Source organism: Musa acuminata, chromosome BXJ1-8 (assembly GCF_036884655.1).
Source record: "Musa acuminata AAA Group cultivar baxijiao chromosome BXJ1-8, Cavendish_Baxijiao_AAA, whole genome shotgun sequence".
NCBI classification, from domain to species: domain Eukaryota; kingdom Viridiplantae; phylum Streptophyta; class Magnoliopsida; order Zingiberales; family Musaceae; genus Musa; species Musa acuminata.
In genome coordinates this window covers 51,810,316-51,826,971 of record NC_088334.1, presented here as the reverse complement: position 1 = coordinate 51,826,971, position 16,656 = coordinate 51,810,316, and the positions used below count along the sequence as shown (strand labels likewise).

At 37.8% G+C, this 16,656-nt stretch overlaps 3 protein-coding genes across 6 annotated transcripts; 2 read left to right on the top strand and 1 right to left on the bottom strand.

Annotated features, from left to right (window-relative positions):
* Window positions 1–705: 705 nt before the first annotated feature.
* On the top strand, window positions 706–5,116 carry LOC103995637 (beta-glucosidase 25-like). 3 transcript variants are annotated; one of them, XM_009416272.3, is made up of 13 exons: window positions 706–978; window positions 1,059–1,125; window positions 1,227–1,285; window positions 2,865–2,940; window positions 3,020–3,091; window positions 3,191–3,278; window positions 3,353–3,608; window positions 3,698–3,813; window positions 3,899–4,122; window positions 4,192–4,223; window positions 4,304–4,406; window positions 4,483–4,585; window positions 4,709–5,116. In XM_009416272.3, the coding sequence occupies exons 1-13, from the start codon at window positions 775–777 to the stop codon at window positions 4,890–4,892; spliced, it is 1,584 nt and encodes a 527-aa protein (XP_009414547.2). In that variant the 5' UTR covers window positions 706–774; the 3' UTR covers window positions 4,893–5,116. The 3 variants fall into 3 exon arrangements, with proteins under 3 accessions (XP_009414547.2, XP_018685364.2, XP_018685363.2); XM_018829819.2 differs by having other exon boundaries at window positions 838–978; window positions 2,869–2,940; window positions 3,896–4,122; XM_018829818.2 differs by having other exon boundaries at window positions 844–978; window positions 3,896–4,122.
* Window positions 5,117–6,034: 918 nt separating this feature from the next.
* LOC135581478 (multiple organellar RNA editing factor 9, chloroplastic-like) lies at window positions 6,035–9,152 on the bottom strand. 2 transcript variants are annotated; one of them, XM_065081063.1, is made up of 5 exons: window positions 8,734–9,151; window positions 6,910–7,007; window positions 6,765–6,830; window positions 6,443–6,616; window positions 6,035–6,363 (listed from the first exon to the last, which is right to left on the bottom strand). In XM_065081063.1, exons 1-4 carry the CDS (start codon window positions 9,117–9,119, stop codon window positions 6,444–6,446), a joined length of 723 nt encoding a protein of 240 aa, XP_064937135.1. In that variant the 5' UTR covers window positions 9,120–9,151; the 3' UTR covers window positions 6,035–6,363; window position 6,443. The 2 variants fall into 2 exon arrangements, with proteins under 2 accessions (XP_064937135.1, XP_064937134.1); XM_065081062.1 differs by having other exon boundaries at window positions 6,035–6,616; window positions 8,734–9,152.
* A 4,856-nt stretch (window positions 9,153–14,008) lies between these two features.
* On the top strand, window positions 14,009–16,568 carry LOC103996412 (G-type lectin S-receptor-like serine/threonine-protein kinase At2g19130). The gene has a single exon (XM_009417336.3). It carries the CDS (start codon window positions 14,038–14,040, stop codon window positions 16,507–16,509), a length of 2,472 nt encoding a protein of 823 aa, XP_009415611.3. The 5' UTR covers window positions 14,009–14,037; the 3' UTR covers window positions 16,510–16,568.
* The last annotated feature ends 88 nt before the right edge of the window (window positions 16,569–16,656 follow it).

Genomic DNA, 16,656 nt, shown 5'->3' with positions numbered 1-16,656 from the left:
GATCTATTCATTTAAAACCTAAAATTTTTAAAAATATATGTTCTTATGATTGAATTTATGAACATCCCATAAAAGATATAATATTATATATTTAATTAATATTATAATTAATAATTTTATTTATATAATTAAAATTATTTATTTATATTATCTTATTCCTATTCATATATGTATATACTATGGTTGAATGTGATAATATAAGATAAATTTTAAAAATTATTTTAAATTACATTAAAAAGGACTAATAGTATTATGATATATAAAAAAAAAACATGACATTGATAACCTACGATCGTTATGACTTAAATTAATAGCTAGATTTAATATGATATAATATTTATTTAAACTTATTGATCAATTTTATAAAAATTTATACGCACATGTAAATTTTTTTTAAAAAAAATTAAAATTTAATTAAATAAAATAATTTTTATTTTATTAATTTTAGTTTTATTTCATTTATATCTTATAAATTAATGAGCAACTGTAAAAATATAAGATTATGTGATCTTACCTAATTAGATAAAATATATTATAAATATGACTAAATTTGATTATCGATAAATAAAAAATCTAATAATAGTAAAATTTATTTGATGGGAGAGACACTTGTAAGGAATATAATTAGACTTCTTTTTATTGACTGATAACTATAATTAAAATTTAATTATATTTATAATGTATGTTAATTAAATGAAATGTCCTTCTCTTCATATCCAATCCCAGCAAATCACATTGGTCCATTCGATCTCCTTGAAGCTTCGGCAACAACGCATGAATTCTGAAGCACTCCACCGAAATTGCACCCAGCACTCCTCTGCTTTTAACAAACACAAGCCTCTCTGGCATTGGGAGTTACCGATGGCAGCGTCGGCAACACTCTGTTTCATCTTCTGCTTCATTGCAACCACTGATGCTATTAGTAGGGCTGACTTCCCCAGTGGTTTCGTCTTCGGAACAGCTTCTTCATCTTTCCAGGTGCGAGGCCATGCACAAATGTCTCATCTTTTCTTTCACGTTCATCCTTACGTCTTGCTCTGAAGAGTTCGACACCTCAGTTCGAAGGAGCTGTAAAAGAAGGAAATAGGGGACAAAGCATATGGGATACTTTCACAAAACGATCAGGTACAGTTTGTGTATCAATATGTATAATATGCACAGAGGGCAAAAAAAGCAATCATATAGCTTGGATTCTATGTGTTAACTTTAAAGACTGTTATTGGCAGGGAGGATTTTAGACTTCAGCAATGCAGATGTAGCGGTGGATCAATACCATCGGTACAAGGTGAACTCTGGAATAATATTCTGTTCATATTGAGTAGTCATCTGTAGATGTTTAGTGTGTTTAGATTTCCCTGATGAAACTTGAATCCAATGATATTATCCTGATGAAATCTGACTCCAGCTTAATTTTACATTGGATCTGAAACTTCAAGTTTTTGCATGAAATAAAGTTGACAGTCCGAAAGCAACTCCTAGAACTGAAAGATCTTCAAATTATGGATAAGAGACTACAAATAAAATAAAGGCCCCAAGGAAGCATCGGAAAATTTAAGAAAAGCTTTGTTTATTCTGATAGATTACTCAAAGCACCAGCAAGTGCTTATGACAGTAGGTGCAAGATGCAAGATACTTGCAAAAGCTGCCTTACAATGAAAAGGGAGAAATCATAATTGTTCTATAAAATATTTTTTCTATCACCTGAGCAGCTATGTGCTAACTTACAAGATACTTTTTCTCCATGGCCTACTTCACCTAAAGAGGTGAAGGTACTCTGACACGTTGAGAGAACATATTATTTAGTCAATGATAATGATGTGGGAGAGCTCTAGCTAAATGACAACCTATACTACTGTCACCTATTGTTAGTTGAGGTTCGAATCTTATCCTCTTTTCAAGACAAAGTTCAGCACATATTTTCTCTCTTCTACTTCATAAAAAATGTAGAAAGTTCAGTTTAAACAACAAGACCACTGATGAAAAACATGAGAAAGAAAAGGTACAAGAGCAAAGAACTGAATACTTGCTTAAACAAGGAACTTGCATGATCAAATTTTGTCCATCATATTTGTGAGGAAAGACGATCTATAATTTTCATTTACTAACTCAATCTACAGATATTTTCACTTAAAAGAACATCCTAGTCTCGAAAGACTCAGAATATTTCTTACAACCTGAAGGGTGGGTCTTCGCTAGTACACTTGGTATCTTATGAGCAAACTCTGTAGGTTGAAGATAACAGTAGCATTCCATTTTAAACTGAATTTTCCTTTTTTTTTTCTTTTTTGGTTGTGCTTACAATTGTCTTGGAAACTTCACCTATATATGTTAGAAAATTTTATGATTTTGAATCAGAAACTTCTTGATATCCAACAGCTGTTCTGCTTAATCATATTTTCTCAACAATGAGGTTCCCTTTTTCTTCCCCCTTGAGATCATACAACTTACAGCCTTTAACACAGCAAGCCAAAGATCTGCTTTGGTAAACTAATACATTTTGCAGGATCTTGTGAGACAAATTCAGAATCACTCAACTGATATGAATTTTCCATATAACTGCAGTTTGCCTAGACATTGAATTAACTGTGAACCACCATGCTTAATCATATAGTGCTTTCCCATCACATAATCTTGCACTTGCAGCTTATCTGAGCTTCTTCCATGAACTCGGCTCATTCACAAATACAGGCTTCTTGAAGTTGTAACTTGTACACTGGATGAATAGAACAGCCATCTGCTCTAATGGTCTTCTCAACAAAAAAGACATGTTTAATTTCTTCATGCAGAAGAATGATGACGGACTTCATGAAATATATTTAACATATTATTTTATAGTACCAAAAGATACTGCTCTCTTTATGCAGACAGATGTGGATTTGATGAAGGACATAGGAATGGATGCCTACAGGTTCTCTATCTCATGGCCACGGATATTCCCAAGTAATACAGAGCTGGCTAATTGGTATTAGAAATATTTACACCTCTTTCCTGAATAAAATAACAAGCTTCCTGTTCACAGATGGAACCGGGGAACCTAATCAAGAAGGAATAAGCTACTATAACAGACTCATAGATGCTCTGCTAGAGAATGGTGACCTTTTAAAAGCCTTTCCTTGTGGGTCCTAATGAAAGTTTCAAGGGCTGAGCATTCCCTTTTTCTTCTTTTTTCCCCCTTATTTTTCTGTTTCAGGAATACAACCTTATGTTACACTCTTTCACTGGGATCTTCCACAGGCTCTAGAGGACCGATACAATGGATGGTTGAGCCAAGAGATCATGTAAGGATTAAATTGAATGTTTATTCATTCAGCAAGATCCAGAAAAGAAAGCTAAAAGTCACTCTACAATGCAGACAAGATTTCGAGTATTATGCTTATACTTGTTTCAAAGCATTCGGGGATCGAGTGAAGCATTGGATCACCTTCAACGAGCCTCATGGATTCTCAATTCAAGGATATGACACAGGTCTGCAAGCTCCAGGAAGGTGTTCTATTCTATCTCACATGCTTTGTCGGAGAGGCAAATCATCAACTGAACCATATATCGTGGCTCACAACATCCTCTTATCTCATGCTGCTGCATTTCATACTTACAAGCTCCACTTTAAGGTAAACCATTGGTTTAAATTGCTGCAACCTCTCCACTGCCATAAAATGTATCAGACATGGCATGATAAGAAGCCAAGTTTAATCTGTAGGAAAAGCAAAAGGGCACTATTGGAATAGCTCTTGATTCCAAATGGTATGAACCTATATCTGGCACCGAAGAAGATACAGATGCTGCCTATAGAGCAATGAAATTCGAACTGGGATGGTAATCTGCTACCGATTTCATGCTATATATAAAATAACCTAGTACCTGGACTGATGATTGATTGGTGAATATGGATCTGAAGCAGGTTCTTGGATCCCCTTGTGTATGGAGATTATCCTCAAACCATGAAGAAACTAGTAGGTGACAGACTACCCAGATTTACCAGTGACGACTCTGAGTCATTGGCTGGTTCACTAGATTTTGTAGGAATTAACCACTACACCTCATTATATGCTCGGAATGATCGGACAAGAATCAGGAAGCTGATACTGAATGATGCTTCATCTGATGCAGTCGTTATCGCAACATGTATGACAAAATCATAAACAAAACTTTATTCCTGATAGACCATACTAATTTCTACCATGTTCTCAACAGCTACTCGGCATGGAGAGAGGATTGGCGAAAGAGTAAGTCACGACATCCATGCTTCTAATGACTATTCAACCGATGCTCAGGTTTAGGCACTATCACTTCATGCTTCTTTCAGGCTGCTTCAGGATGGCTTCACATTGTGCCATGGGGTATTCGCAAGTTAATGAACTATATCAAGGAGAACTATGAGAACCCGCTAGTTATCATTACAGAAAATGGTAAAACCAATCTGATCAAATCCAGAATTAGCTCTCTATTTTGACAGATATTACAAAAAGTCATTCGGTATTGTAGGTATGGATGATCCAAATTTCACTAACCTAGACATAGCACTGAAGGATGAAAAGAGGATACGCTATCATGCCGACTACCTGTCAAACCTGCAAGCTGCGATACGGTAATTTTCTTTCATGCTAGTTCACTTGATGTTGTGGTCATTAATCTTTTACTGATCTCAAATAAATCAATTGGCATGACCATATTCAGTTCCACTGCTTCCTTTTTTTATGAACCAATGCAGGGAAGACGGTTGCAATGTGCATGGCTACTTCGTGTGGTCATTACTAGATAATTGGGAATGGAACTCAGGCTACACAGTTCGATTCGGCCTCTATTATGTTGATTACAAGAAGAACCTAACGAGGATGCCAAAAGATTCAGTCCAGTGGTTCAAGCATTTCCTAGAACAAGAGTACGACACTTGACCAAAACAAAAACACGGTCAAAAAGAAAAACTTATTGCAGGATGATTTGTAGAGTCGATTCACTGTCCCTCGTATTTATTTATCTTAGTTCGGTTCGATAGTCATTCAAGAGGTTAGTAGTTCCAAATGTCAATCATAATCCATTTGTGAAGTGACAATTCCTTCCCTTCGTAAACTGTATCTTCTGTACCAATTAAGGAATATACAATCGACGATGTGTCTAAGAGCAGAACTTAAATCAGCAGCGAAATAATAAGAGAAACACCGACAAACATGATTAAGACGTAAAAGTTAAAAGTTCGCTGTCAAACAAAAGAGTAAAACTTCATGGATTTGGAAAGCACAAGAAAAGAATCTTGATGGATTTACCTAAGAATTCGTGTGCACGAGCGATCTAACCTCGTCTGTTCTTGATCCACCAATCGAACGATTCCATGTCCAATCGAGATCGCTGCGACGAGATGGCTTTTGCCGCAGCTCCATCGAAGGCGAAAACCGTTTCTGACGCGGCCAACAGCCACATCTCGACATGGAAACCCCATTCCGATGGCCCATCCTCCACTTCTCACCACGCTCGCCCCTATCTGAAAACGGCAGAATCCCACGCTGGAAAGCAACGAGTGGGACGATTAGAGGGACAGGCTATCATCCATACGCGTTACATTTATAATTGCTCGAATATTAATCATGTGCGATGATTGAGATCGTCATAAACTCAAAATTAACCCCAAGTATCAAAAAGTAAATGATATATATATAATGTTATCGAATTATATATATATATATATATATATATATATATATATATATATATATATGAATTTGAATCATTTGTATGATAAACTTGGCCAATTTGATAACATTTATATATAGTTGCCACAAATATAATAAAACACATTGGAAACCAATGTATGATAGACTGGAGTGGTCGATACACAGAACAATGATAGATTTGATAATTTTCTCACTTACATATTATCAACACATAAGAATTTCATTTGATCAAATTTAGAAAAGAATAGCTAGTAAACACTTTGTAAGACAACTGCAGCATTTTGATCAAATCCTGCCTCCACCAATCCACCAATCCTCCTTTCTTTGTTTATCCTTGGTAACAAAAAAAAAAACACACACACACAAAATTAAGTTACGATAGGCTCAACTAGCTTTATAAGTCTGATATGAATATTACAATAACACATCAGCTTGCTACCAAATGACCAGAGATATGCCAAAATAGGACTTAGTTTGATCATCAGCTTCACATCTCGGTTCATACAAAGGAGCTTACAACTCTTGATCAGATCACTAGAGCTATATGGACATAAACCTGACGAAGTAGAGACGTAAATAAATCAACCACACAGCTCAATGCACACCTTTAGATTACCCTAGCAAGAAATGGCATACTTCATGCATAAAAGTATATAGTTGACCGATTGTCACTGTTTTATCCGACACCAATTGATGCCTACAAAATATGACATTAGAGGTATGAAAATGATATTTCTACGAATGAGACATAATAGAAGGTCATGCAGAGATCATGCCTCATGCGGAAGCAGACCCAGCCTGAGGGGTTTCTCCAGCCGGTCTTCTGCGTTCTGGTGGAGGGCCATCCCTCCGCCTCACATATTTTCTGCTTTCGTTCTTTGATCCACGTTGCTTCGGTTGATAAGTAGGATATGTACATGGGATTATCTCCCCATTTATGTATTTATCACCTGAAAAGGGAAGGAAGGCAATAATGTAATCATGAATCTAAGCACATGGTATTATCTCGCCAGTTATGTATCTATCACCTGAAGACAGGAAGAAAGACAACAATTTGAACATCAAAATAATATGAATATTTAAGTGCTTTCGACAAACCTCCATAATCTTTGTTCTTCACATCAATGTATGAATCGGGCAGTACCCAGAGGACTCCTGGTAAACCTGAATGCAACAAAAAATTGTGCAAACAATTTAAGAATAAACAACCAAGGATTTGATATTATCGCAAATGTAAGAGCACCTTTAAATTTTTCTGATGTTTCTTCAGATACAGTGCACTGGAATCCAGTATATGTGGTTGTGCTGAAAGCATACATGTTCTTCTTGGCTTCTTCCATGCTGCAAGAGATACATGAGAGAGTGAAGAATTGAAATAAACAATAATAAATTTACCAAGCTTGTACATATATAATTTCAGGCAATACCATTTATGCCAACAGTTTGCTTTATATTATTGCTACTTACAACAACATGGATTCTAACATTAAAAAGAACACCATCATGAGAACACTTGTGATTCAGAAATAAAAATTCAAGGTATTCACATAAAAAAACTATTCAGTACAACCTCAAGTCCCATTGTGTTTGTAATTTTTGTTCCTAAGAGCACCATGAATATCACACACTTATGGTGCATCTAAAAGCCTCTCAAATAATCTATCTTAATCATCCATGTTTTGATAAGCAGGGATCGTTCATCACATCAAACTATAAAAGCCTATGTTCTTGTTTCGATGTAAACAACTTGTTCTGATTGAATAATATATATTTTCTAATTAAATGACAAATACTCTTTGAGTCAGTTTGCAAAGTACATCCTAGTGCAAACATAACTTTTTGTCACTATCATTTGTGCCAAACAGGCAGAAACTAAGATCAGCTTTCATCAATAGATCAACTGTGAGGGTTTGATGTTCCAATGTAGAGGCTTTGAATTTTTTTTATAATGTCTCATTATAAAACCAAATGCATCCAAAAATGATGGACTGAATGAGATATGCTAATCATTAACTATTCAATGTATGTGAAAGCAGCATAGTATTAATGATGAGTAGGCATAGCAACGCAGATGTTGCATCCATTTGTCGAAAGAGGAACAGAATGTTGATATATGTTGTCGTTGTTTTATTTTTTTGCCTGTTCCACATGGCATTTGGAACAGACTTAAAAGTTCAAATGGGATATTTTACTTCCCTATTAAAATTTCATCATCCATCTTCTACTAACACAGTCAATTCGATTGACATGTTGACCGAGTCGGAATTTCTGAAGGTATCATACAGCATTTATCAGGTCCAAATTAGAAAGCAGTCCATAGGCATCACAAGTTTTCATGCAATGAATCTAGAACAATTTCATGCACATAATTTTTCACAGAAGTGCAGCATGGAGTGGAATGTTATGGATAGTGATAAAGAAATGGGATGATATGATACTAATTACAAACGACATCCAAAAAATAATATCACAAGATGATAAGAACGCATATCAGTTATTCATCTTTCAATTGCTTTAAAAGAATCATACCTCAATTATTTGATGTGTAAACTCCAAAACATCCGATGTGGCAGGATCAAACAGGTTATTAATCATAGTTATATGTCGCTCAAAGTAACAGGATAACCAACTTTTGTTGCACCACATACCAGTTTAGAAAAGGATGCACCTTTGAAGGGATTGAGTCTCTGAGCAACTTATTACACGACTAAATTATCAGATTTGGAACTGTGTAACTATCTCAATGTTTGCACAAGTTCATGCAATTAGCCCAACTATCTGAATATTTTCTTAACATTTCATGACCAAACATATCCTTCAAGTAGCAAAATCTTTAGCTTTCTCTACAATCTAACACGGTCTAATTCAGAGAAATCAACTATTTCAACGTCTATATCTGCTAATTTCACTCGGTTGCCCTTAATTGAGCAATGTAAACCCTAAAGAAAAGGACGACAACACCAAATAATCAGTAAACAAGTCAATCCGTCTCCGAATAATTAGCATTAAGATAGACAAAAACAATCATGTAATGCACAAAGATAACAAGATAAACAAAGGAATCTACCTTCCCAGGACGGTGGCGAGAGTGTTGAGATAGGTCTCGATCATCTGCTCCCGCGTGGGCGCCGGATCCTTCGGGAACTCCATCACGATGAGCCAGTGGTTGTAATCGCAGCCGGGGAGCATGATCGTCTCCCTCGGCTCGCTGCTGCCGCCCCTCCTCGACGAGTAATCGGAGTCGATGGCCATTGCGCGGATCGCCACAGGGGCGCCTCCGATGCCACGTGACCGGGAGACGACCCGGCGGCGGGAGGAGAAGGCGGGGCGAGGGAGCATCGAGGCGGGGAGCAGAAGGTTAGAGGTTGGTGAAGGCGCGGATGGTAGGGCTCTGAGGCGGATGAGAGAGGAAGAGGGGGAGCTCATCGTCGCCATCAGAAGCGATGAGCTCATTGGGCGAACAGTGGGGAAGATAAGGTTTCGGTTCGGTGTTTTATGTGGGGGGAAAGAGATTCTTTTTTGAGGGAAGGGGTTTAGGGTTTTGGGCCCATTGGGCTGCCAAGTGGGTTCAATGGAAAATTTTTGATTTCCTTCCACAATTGTTATGTTGATAATTATTAATTATAATATCATAAAATGTTAGCACAGTCATCTAAGGAGATAGAAGGACAATTTAAAAATAATTTAATAAATATTTAAATATTCTTGTTATCGTTCATCGAATCCAAGCACGAGGGTTCGAGAGGAATTATATGATTTGGGTGGGTTCGATTATAATTATTCGCTTTAGGTGAGTGACAAGATTATCCTACGTTTTAATTGATTGATATATTTATCAAATTTAAATTTAATTAAATATATTTTAAAAAAAATATTATTTTTCATCTCCCTTTAGTATGTTAAGCATATCCTCGATTTTTATCATAAACGAGGGTGACAGTTCATTTGTTGTTAATTTACTAAGATATCATGTGTTTCTACTCGAGATTGTATCATCACAACTCTATTTATGCCCAAATTAAAGTAAATGAGCAGCTAAATATGATAATTTCATTAATGTTTTTTTAATACATATAAGCTATAATTTGGATATCTATTTTACTATTCAAACCTTTTATTGAATTAGGTACTTTAAATCAGGTTTAAGTGGATCAATATATCTCATAATCTAGTCTCATTTAACCATAGAATGATAATAAGTATAGTAACGAATGATCAATATATCTCATAATCTAGTCTCATTTAACCATAGAATGATCAATATATCTCATAATCTAGTCTCATTTAACCATAAGTATAGTTAATAAAATCTCAAGTTTCAAATCCGTTTAAATAATATAGATTCGAGTGATTAAAAATGATTGATTTTTTTAAGTAAATGATTGAGACGAGTTTTACTGATGTTATAATGATCACATAAAGTTTTTAAACAATTAATATATTTTTTTCTTACATTAATATGATGCTTTTATTAGTTAGCATATTTGATATTAGAATAATTAAATTCACGATTAACTCTTTAAAGCGGAGAACTCATCTCCTAGTTGTAGCTCGCAATATGATTATCAGAATGACATGGTTGTCACCTTAGCCCAATAACAATGATAAATTCAGAAGGAAATATTTCATCTGGGTCAAACTACACATGTGATTCAAAATCGAGTTAAGTTGACAAAGGTATCATTGATCTTTCAACTATCATTTTAGCACTATAAGAAGGACTCTATGTCATAAGAGCGTCACACTATCGATCTATTCAACTAGCATTAGATCAAGGATGCACCACTTTAGACCTATAACACTTTCACCAAAGAGGCCAATAGTAGATGTTCTTGATGCTCAATACCTCGACCTCTACCTAAACCTCCATATAATATTAATGGTTATTTAATGACTCGAGTCTCTCCATTCCAATGATGATGGCAATCCACAAGCTGGTTCCGACATATGGCTTCCTAAACATTGTCTAGTAAGTCCAGACTCTTATCGGGATGATGTAGTCAATCGTTCCCCTACTCTCATAGCTAGCATACTCAGTGCCTATTGTTCTTCCTCAGTAGCCAGTGGTGCTTCAAAATCCTAACAAGCCACTTCAACCCAAGTTGTCATAGAACCACCTTGGCTAGCTGATAGCTCATGAATTTGAGGCCAATTAGTGGAGGATCCAAAATGCACTACGTGGCACTCTAAATTCACGGTCATTGCTTCCTTAACGAGGTTGAACAACCAAATACTCAACTCCCCAAGATTTATCCATACATAAGAGCAACTTAAAATGGAGAAAGTGCCTCCAGAAGTGAAGCATACCTTAAGGGGCAAGACTTAGAGTAGCCCCAATCATTCAATTATCATCCATGAACTTGATAGCACTATACTTCTCTTCTCCTTGGTCAGAAAAGGAAGGGTGTCAACGGAAGAATGTGTAGACTAGACTAGTCCAAATCGAAGACTTAGTCCAAATTGATACTAATGAAGAAGAATCGTTCATTTCAATCCTTATTGAAAGTCGATGCCTCCTTATAATTTTTTTAAAAAATAAATGATATAAATATATTTGAATAATATTATAATGATCACATAGAGTTATTTTACAAAAAATAAACTAATTTTTTATCACATTAAATAGTATAATAAAACCTGTGACATATTTGACAATTTACTAATAAGACGAGCACACAATAATTTTTTTACCAATCAATATTTTTTATATTAAAATTATAAATTTACCGTTAACCCTAAATATCGAAAAGCCAAAGAAAACAAAACAATTCATCCACCAAACCTCATACGATATGATAAGGCCACTACAACAAAATGAGATGCATCACATCATCAACAATCGGAGAGGAGTAAATGGATGGTTAATGCAAGCAGATGGATGTACACAACGTGCCCCATACTTATTATGACCTAACTTTATTGCACTGTCGTTTCCATGCAACCTTAAATTGATGTCCGGTGTCCTGCTCCGGCGAAGTGAATCCATGTAAACCCACTTCCTCCCCGTCGCTATTTAACCCGATACGGCGCCTTCCCGCCTACCGATCCGATCAGGTCATCGGACGGTCGTCATTGTTAGATCGGCGCACAGAAGGCATCCACGATTTCATCGCCGTCGTCCAAATGGAGGTACGGTTTGTAGTCATTCTTTTTTCTCGAATTTATTTTATTATATTTTTGGATTATTTTTTATAGGATGGATGGACGGGTGGGTGGGTTTAGCATAGATAACGGGAGTGACATGTGAGCAACCCATCAATAATTCATGTCTTAATCAATCTAATATGATTCGGATTTATGTGTATAGGACTATACACGAGGTACATTCGTTACGAAAACATTGAGTTATTGAGGTGTTATATGTACGAAGATCGAGATTCTAATAGATTTTTCTACTCAATTCCTCTCACATCCAAATTCTTAATATGAGTATATAAGTATAAACCTGAGCGATCAAAAAGTGATTCTCATTTCATTGTGTTGAATACGAGCTTTTTTTATATATGATCATAAAAGGATTAAATATTTTATAGAATATTCTATAATAATATAATCTCTAACTATCTCTAACAATCTCTCCTTACCTTTTTATTCTTATAGGCAATAAGGGAGAAGAGACTATGATCATCTGTCTTATACCATTTTTCACGTGGATAGACATATGCATGTTGACCTTCGTGTTCTCCTTTTAATCCGAATACTATACGGTAGTCATGTGTTGATGAGGATATTCTCTTTGTCACCAAATAATTAATCGTTTCATTAATTAAATTATTATTTTAATTTAATAATTACACGATCTTACTGTAAAAAGTCCTCGAGATGTGTCATTTAATCATTGAACAATACTCACTTATATCTTCCATTTCTTGAATATTTTTATTTAATCAATTTAAGCATAAGTATAAAGTGAGGAAGGGCAAGAGATACCATCTTCATTTATTTTTTCATTAAAACAGATTAAATATGATATAATTAGATCAGATCGGGGTAGTGCAATGTGTATTCGGAGTGTAATTATCATCTATAATGTCTGGTCTACGTGGGAGATGGACAATAAATGATAATATAAATATGAGTTGATGATGAAACATAAGTGCACACGATATTAACTCAAAAGCAAATTATGTTCATTACCTGACACATGCGTAAGTTGGTGAGACCGTTGTGTGTAGCTTTTAATGCATTCCAACCACTACGGTGAATTAATGTGCATCTATTTGGACATCACCGGTGGTCTGCATGCATGCATCAATTTGTATTTTTAGTTATAGTGTTTATATATATATATATATATATATATATATATATATATGATAAAAATAATATAATTGACATATAAAAATAATTTTTTTTACATGTTATTGATCATAAAAAATAAAAACATCTATTTGAAGTAGCACTATTTTATTTTTTTTAATTTGGTGTTATTTTTTCCTCTAATATCTTGAATATCTCTTGTTGTCTCTCCACATCCGTGAGGCTCTTCATCTTTGTTTTTTTCTTTATTAGATGAGAGAATAAAAAAAAAGATGAGACAAAGATGACAGGCCTTGTGACGGGCGTAGATGACGGATGACCATGAGATATATTAAGAAAAAAATAAAATAAAAAAAATAAAATTGAGAATAGAAAAGAAAAAAAAACGAGCATTTTTCGAGAAAAGCATGCTATTTTTATTGTTTTGAGATAAACAATATGTAAAAAAACTTAATTTTTATGTCAATTATAATTTTTAATCATATATATAACACTACAACTAAAAAATATTGATAAAAAATACAACTAATAACCCTTTGTGATTTTTTGAATATATATTTTTATTAATTTGAGAATAAAATTATTTTAAAAAAACTTATCAGTTATACTATTATTGAATATATTTATAGTATTTTTGATGCATCAATAAAAACATCGTAAACCTATATATATATATATATATATATATATATATATATATTGTTGCATGTATCGAATCGGTACAGCGCAAAGGGCGAAAGTCTCCAAAGAGCATATTTTGCAGTGGACTACTACTTTCTGGAGTCGTAGGAAGTCTTCCCCGCGTACGCCAGAAAGCCTCACGGAGGAAGACGAAGGCAGCTTCGCTCTCAGTGTTACTGCATGGCAATTCTTGTCTCTTCTTTAGGCTGTCATGGCTTTTTACCCGTTTGTGGTTGAGAGAAAGGAAGCCTGTCTCACATGACACTTGCCAATGTCTCTCCTCTTCTCTCTCTTGCCCTCGTCGCCAGACTCTCATCTATCAGCTCTCATTTCATGGCCCATAAGATGTCCCATCATCCATCGTCTGTTCTCTCTACTATTTATCTATCTATCTATCTATCTATCTATCTATCTCGTGAGTCGGCTCATCATGGCTTCGCGAAGACATCTCTCCTTGTTTTCCCACACCCCGACCCTCTTCCTCCTCCTCTTCTTCGTCTGTGTAAATGCCACCCTCGCGTTTGCAGTCGATTACATCTCCTCCAACCACAGTCTCTCCGGAAACCAGACCATCACCTCCCCGGGTGGCAACTTTGTGCTCGGCTTCTTCCAAGTAGGTGAACAGAGTCCCAGCCGCCACTACATAGGCATCTTATTCAAGAAGGTCTCGAAGCTTACTCCGATCTGGGTAGCAAATAGAAACAATCCCGTATTCGACCCAGCCACATCTCAGCTCAAGATTTCCGATGACGGCAACTTGGTCATCCTCGGCCAGTCTGATGCACAAGTTTGGTCCACCAACCTCACGTCCACGGTCTCCAACGCCACGGTCGCTGAGATCCTCGACTCGGGAAACTTTATCCTGAGAGACTGGTCTGACCCATCCAAGCTCCTTTGGCAGAGCTTTGATCACCCAACTGATACATGGCTCCCCGGGGTAAAGTTTGTGATGAACAAAGTGACCGGAAAAGGTCCAGTCCTCACTTCATGGCGGAACTCCGATGATCCTGCTGCTGGCATCTTCTCTGTGGAGTTGGATCCTACCGGTCTAACCCAATTCATTCTACTGTGGAACAGGTCTAAGCAGTACTGGAGTACAGGGCCTTGGAATGGGCATTTCTTTAGCTCGGTCCCGGAGATGACGGCCTACCGTCAGGATCCGACGGTGGTCAACGTCTCTGTCGAGTTCTTCTCCAACTCCACGACCAACTACTTCGTGTATGAACTCAGGGGCGACATGATCACCAGAACCATATTAGACATCTCGGGGCAGCTCACTCAACTTGCTTGGGTGGAAGAAGCCCAGGAGTGGATTAGGTTCCTGGCTCTGCCCAAGAAACAGTGCGATGTCTACGCTCTCTGCGGGCCTTTCGGCAGCTGCAACGAGAACGGCTTACCATTCTGCAGCTGCATCAAAGGTTTCAGCGAGAAGTCCCCCGTGGACTGGCAATTGGGCGATCGACGCCAGGGATGCGCGAGGAACACCCCGTTGCAGTGCGGCAAAGATGACAGGTTCTTTGCCATCTCTGGTACCCAACTGCCGGATGATCCCCGTTCGCTAGCAGCTGCCAGTGTCGAGGAGTGCGAATTGTTGTGCTTGCAGAATTGTTCGTGCACTGCTTATTCCTACGATGGCGGATGTTCTGCCTGGTATGGTGATCTGCTGAATCTCCAGGAGCTGTCTGATGGATCCAGGCGAGAAACAGTGTATGTACGTTTAGCTGCTTCGGAGCTGCCAATGCCCGGGAGAGAGACAAGAAGGACCCTCAAGCTCGTGGTGGTTGGTGCTGCCGTTGCTCTCGCTCTCTTGGCTTCTGCCCTGGTGCTGTTCTTGAGACAACTTGGGAAAAGAGAACTTGGTACTGACGAAGCAACGGAGGGTAATCTGGTGGTCTTCAGGTATGGTGACTTGCAGCGGATGACCAGGAACTTCTCGGAGCGGTTGGGCGGAGGAGGTTTCGGTTCAGTGTTCAAAGGGACTCTGCCTGACTCCACTCTCATCGCTGTAAAAAAGCTCAGAAGCCTTGTACATCAAGGGGAGAAGCAATTCCGCAACGAAGTGAGCACTCTGGGAATGATTCAACATGTTAACCTGGTTCGTCTTCGTGGATTCTGCTCCGAAGCCAACAAGAGGTTGCTGGTTTACGATTACATGACGAATGGTTCTCTAAACACGCATCTGTTTAGTAAAGGTTCCCCGGCTATGGCCTGGTTGACAAGGTATAACATCGCCATCGGAACAGCTCGAGGATTAGCTTATCTGCACGAGCAATGCAGGGACTGCATCATACACTGCGACGTGAAGCCGGAGAACATACTCTTGGACGAATCCTTTCACCCGAAGCTGGCCGACTTCGGCTTGGCAAAGCTCTTAGGCCGAGACTTCAGCAAGGTCTTGACCACGATGAGAGGAACCGTGGGCTACCTCGCTCCAGAATGGATCTCCGGCGAGGCCATCACCCCCAAAGCCGACGCCTACAGTTACGGGATGACACTCTTAGAACTCATATCCGGGAGAAGAAACACGGAGCAATCCCGGGAAGACGATCCCTTCTTCCCCGTGTTGGCTGCGACGAAGTTGGTGGAAGGTGACATTCTTAGCCTGTTGGATCCGCGGCTGCATGGAAACGCCGACATATCAGAGCTTGAGAGAGCATGTAGAGTTGCGTGCTGGTGCATTCAGGACGATGAAGCCCACAGGCCATCGATGGCGCAGGTTGTTCAGATTCTGGAGGGTGCTCTTGACGTTGACAAGCCTCCGACGCCAAGGAAACTCCAAGCTCTCTTGGATGACAGTAACACCAAATGCTTCTCCTCAGACTCCTCTTCAGGCCACGGTTCCACGAAGGCACTCTCGACTTCTCTGATAGAGACCACGTCTTTGATCAGTTCTGAAGGCTAAAGATGATGTAGAATTGTGTTGGTGTTTGATGTGTATAGAACTAGTAAATTTCTTTCGGATGGGTTGATCTTGAATGCCATTGTTCTTGGATCTCTGTTTCAGCTCAATGAACGTGCTCTGTTTCCCCGACGGAAACGGCTCCGGAAC

Excerpts from the sequence above, each read along its gene's own strand:
- LOC103995637 (XM_009416272.3), top strand. The coding sequence starts at position 775 with ATGAATTCTGAAGCACTCCACCGAAATTGCACCCAGCACTCCTCTGCT. Across the intron at positions 979-1,058 it reads CAGCTTCTTCATCTTTCCAG|TTCGAAGGAGCTGTAAAAGA; the intron begins GTGCGAGGCCAT and ends TCGACACCTCAG. Across the intron at positions 4,224-4,303 it reads GAGAGAGGATTGGCGAAAGA|GCTGCTTCAGGATGGCTTCA; the intron begins GTAAGTCACGAC and ends TGCTTCTTTCAG.
- LOC135581478 (XM_065081062.1), bottom strand. The coding sequence starts at position 9,119 with ATGAGCTCATCGCTTCTGATGGCGACGATGAGCTCCCCCTCTTCCTCT. Across the intron at positions 7,008-8,733 it reads CTCGCCACCGTCCTGGGAAG|CATGGAAGAAGCCAAGAAGA; the intron begins GTAGATTCCTTT and ends TATCTCTTGCAG. Across the intron at positions 6,831-6,909 it reads AACATCAGAAAAATTTAAAG|GTTTACCAGGAGTCCTCTGG; the intron begins GTGCTCTTACAT and ends TGTTGCATTCAG.
- LOC103996412 (XM_009417336.3), top strand. The coding sequence starts at position 14,038 with ATGGCTTCGCGAAGACATCTCTCCTTGTTTTCCCACACCCCGACCCTC.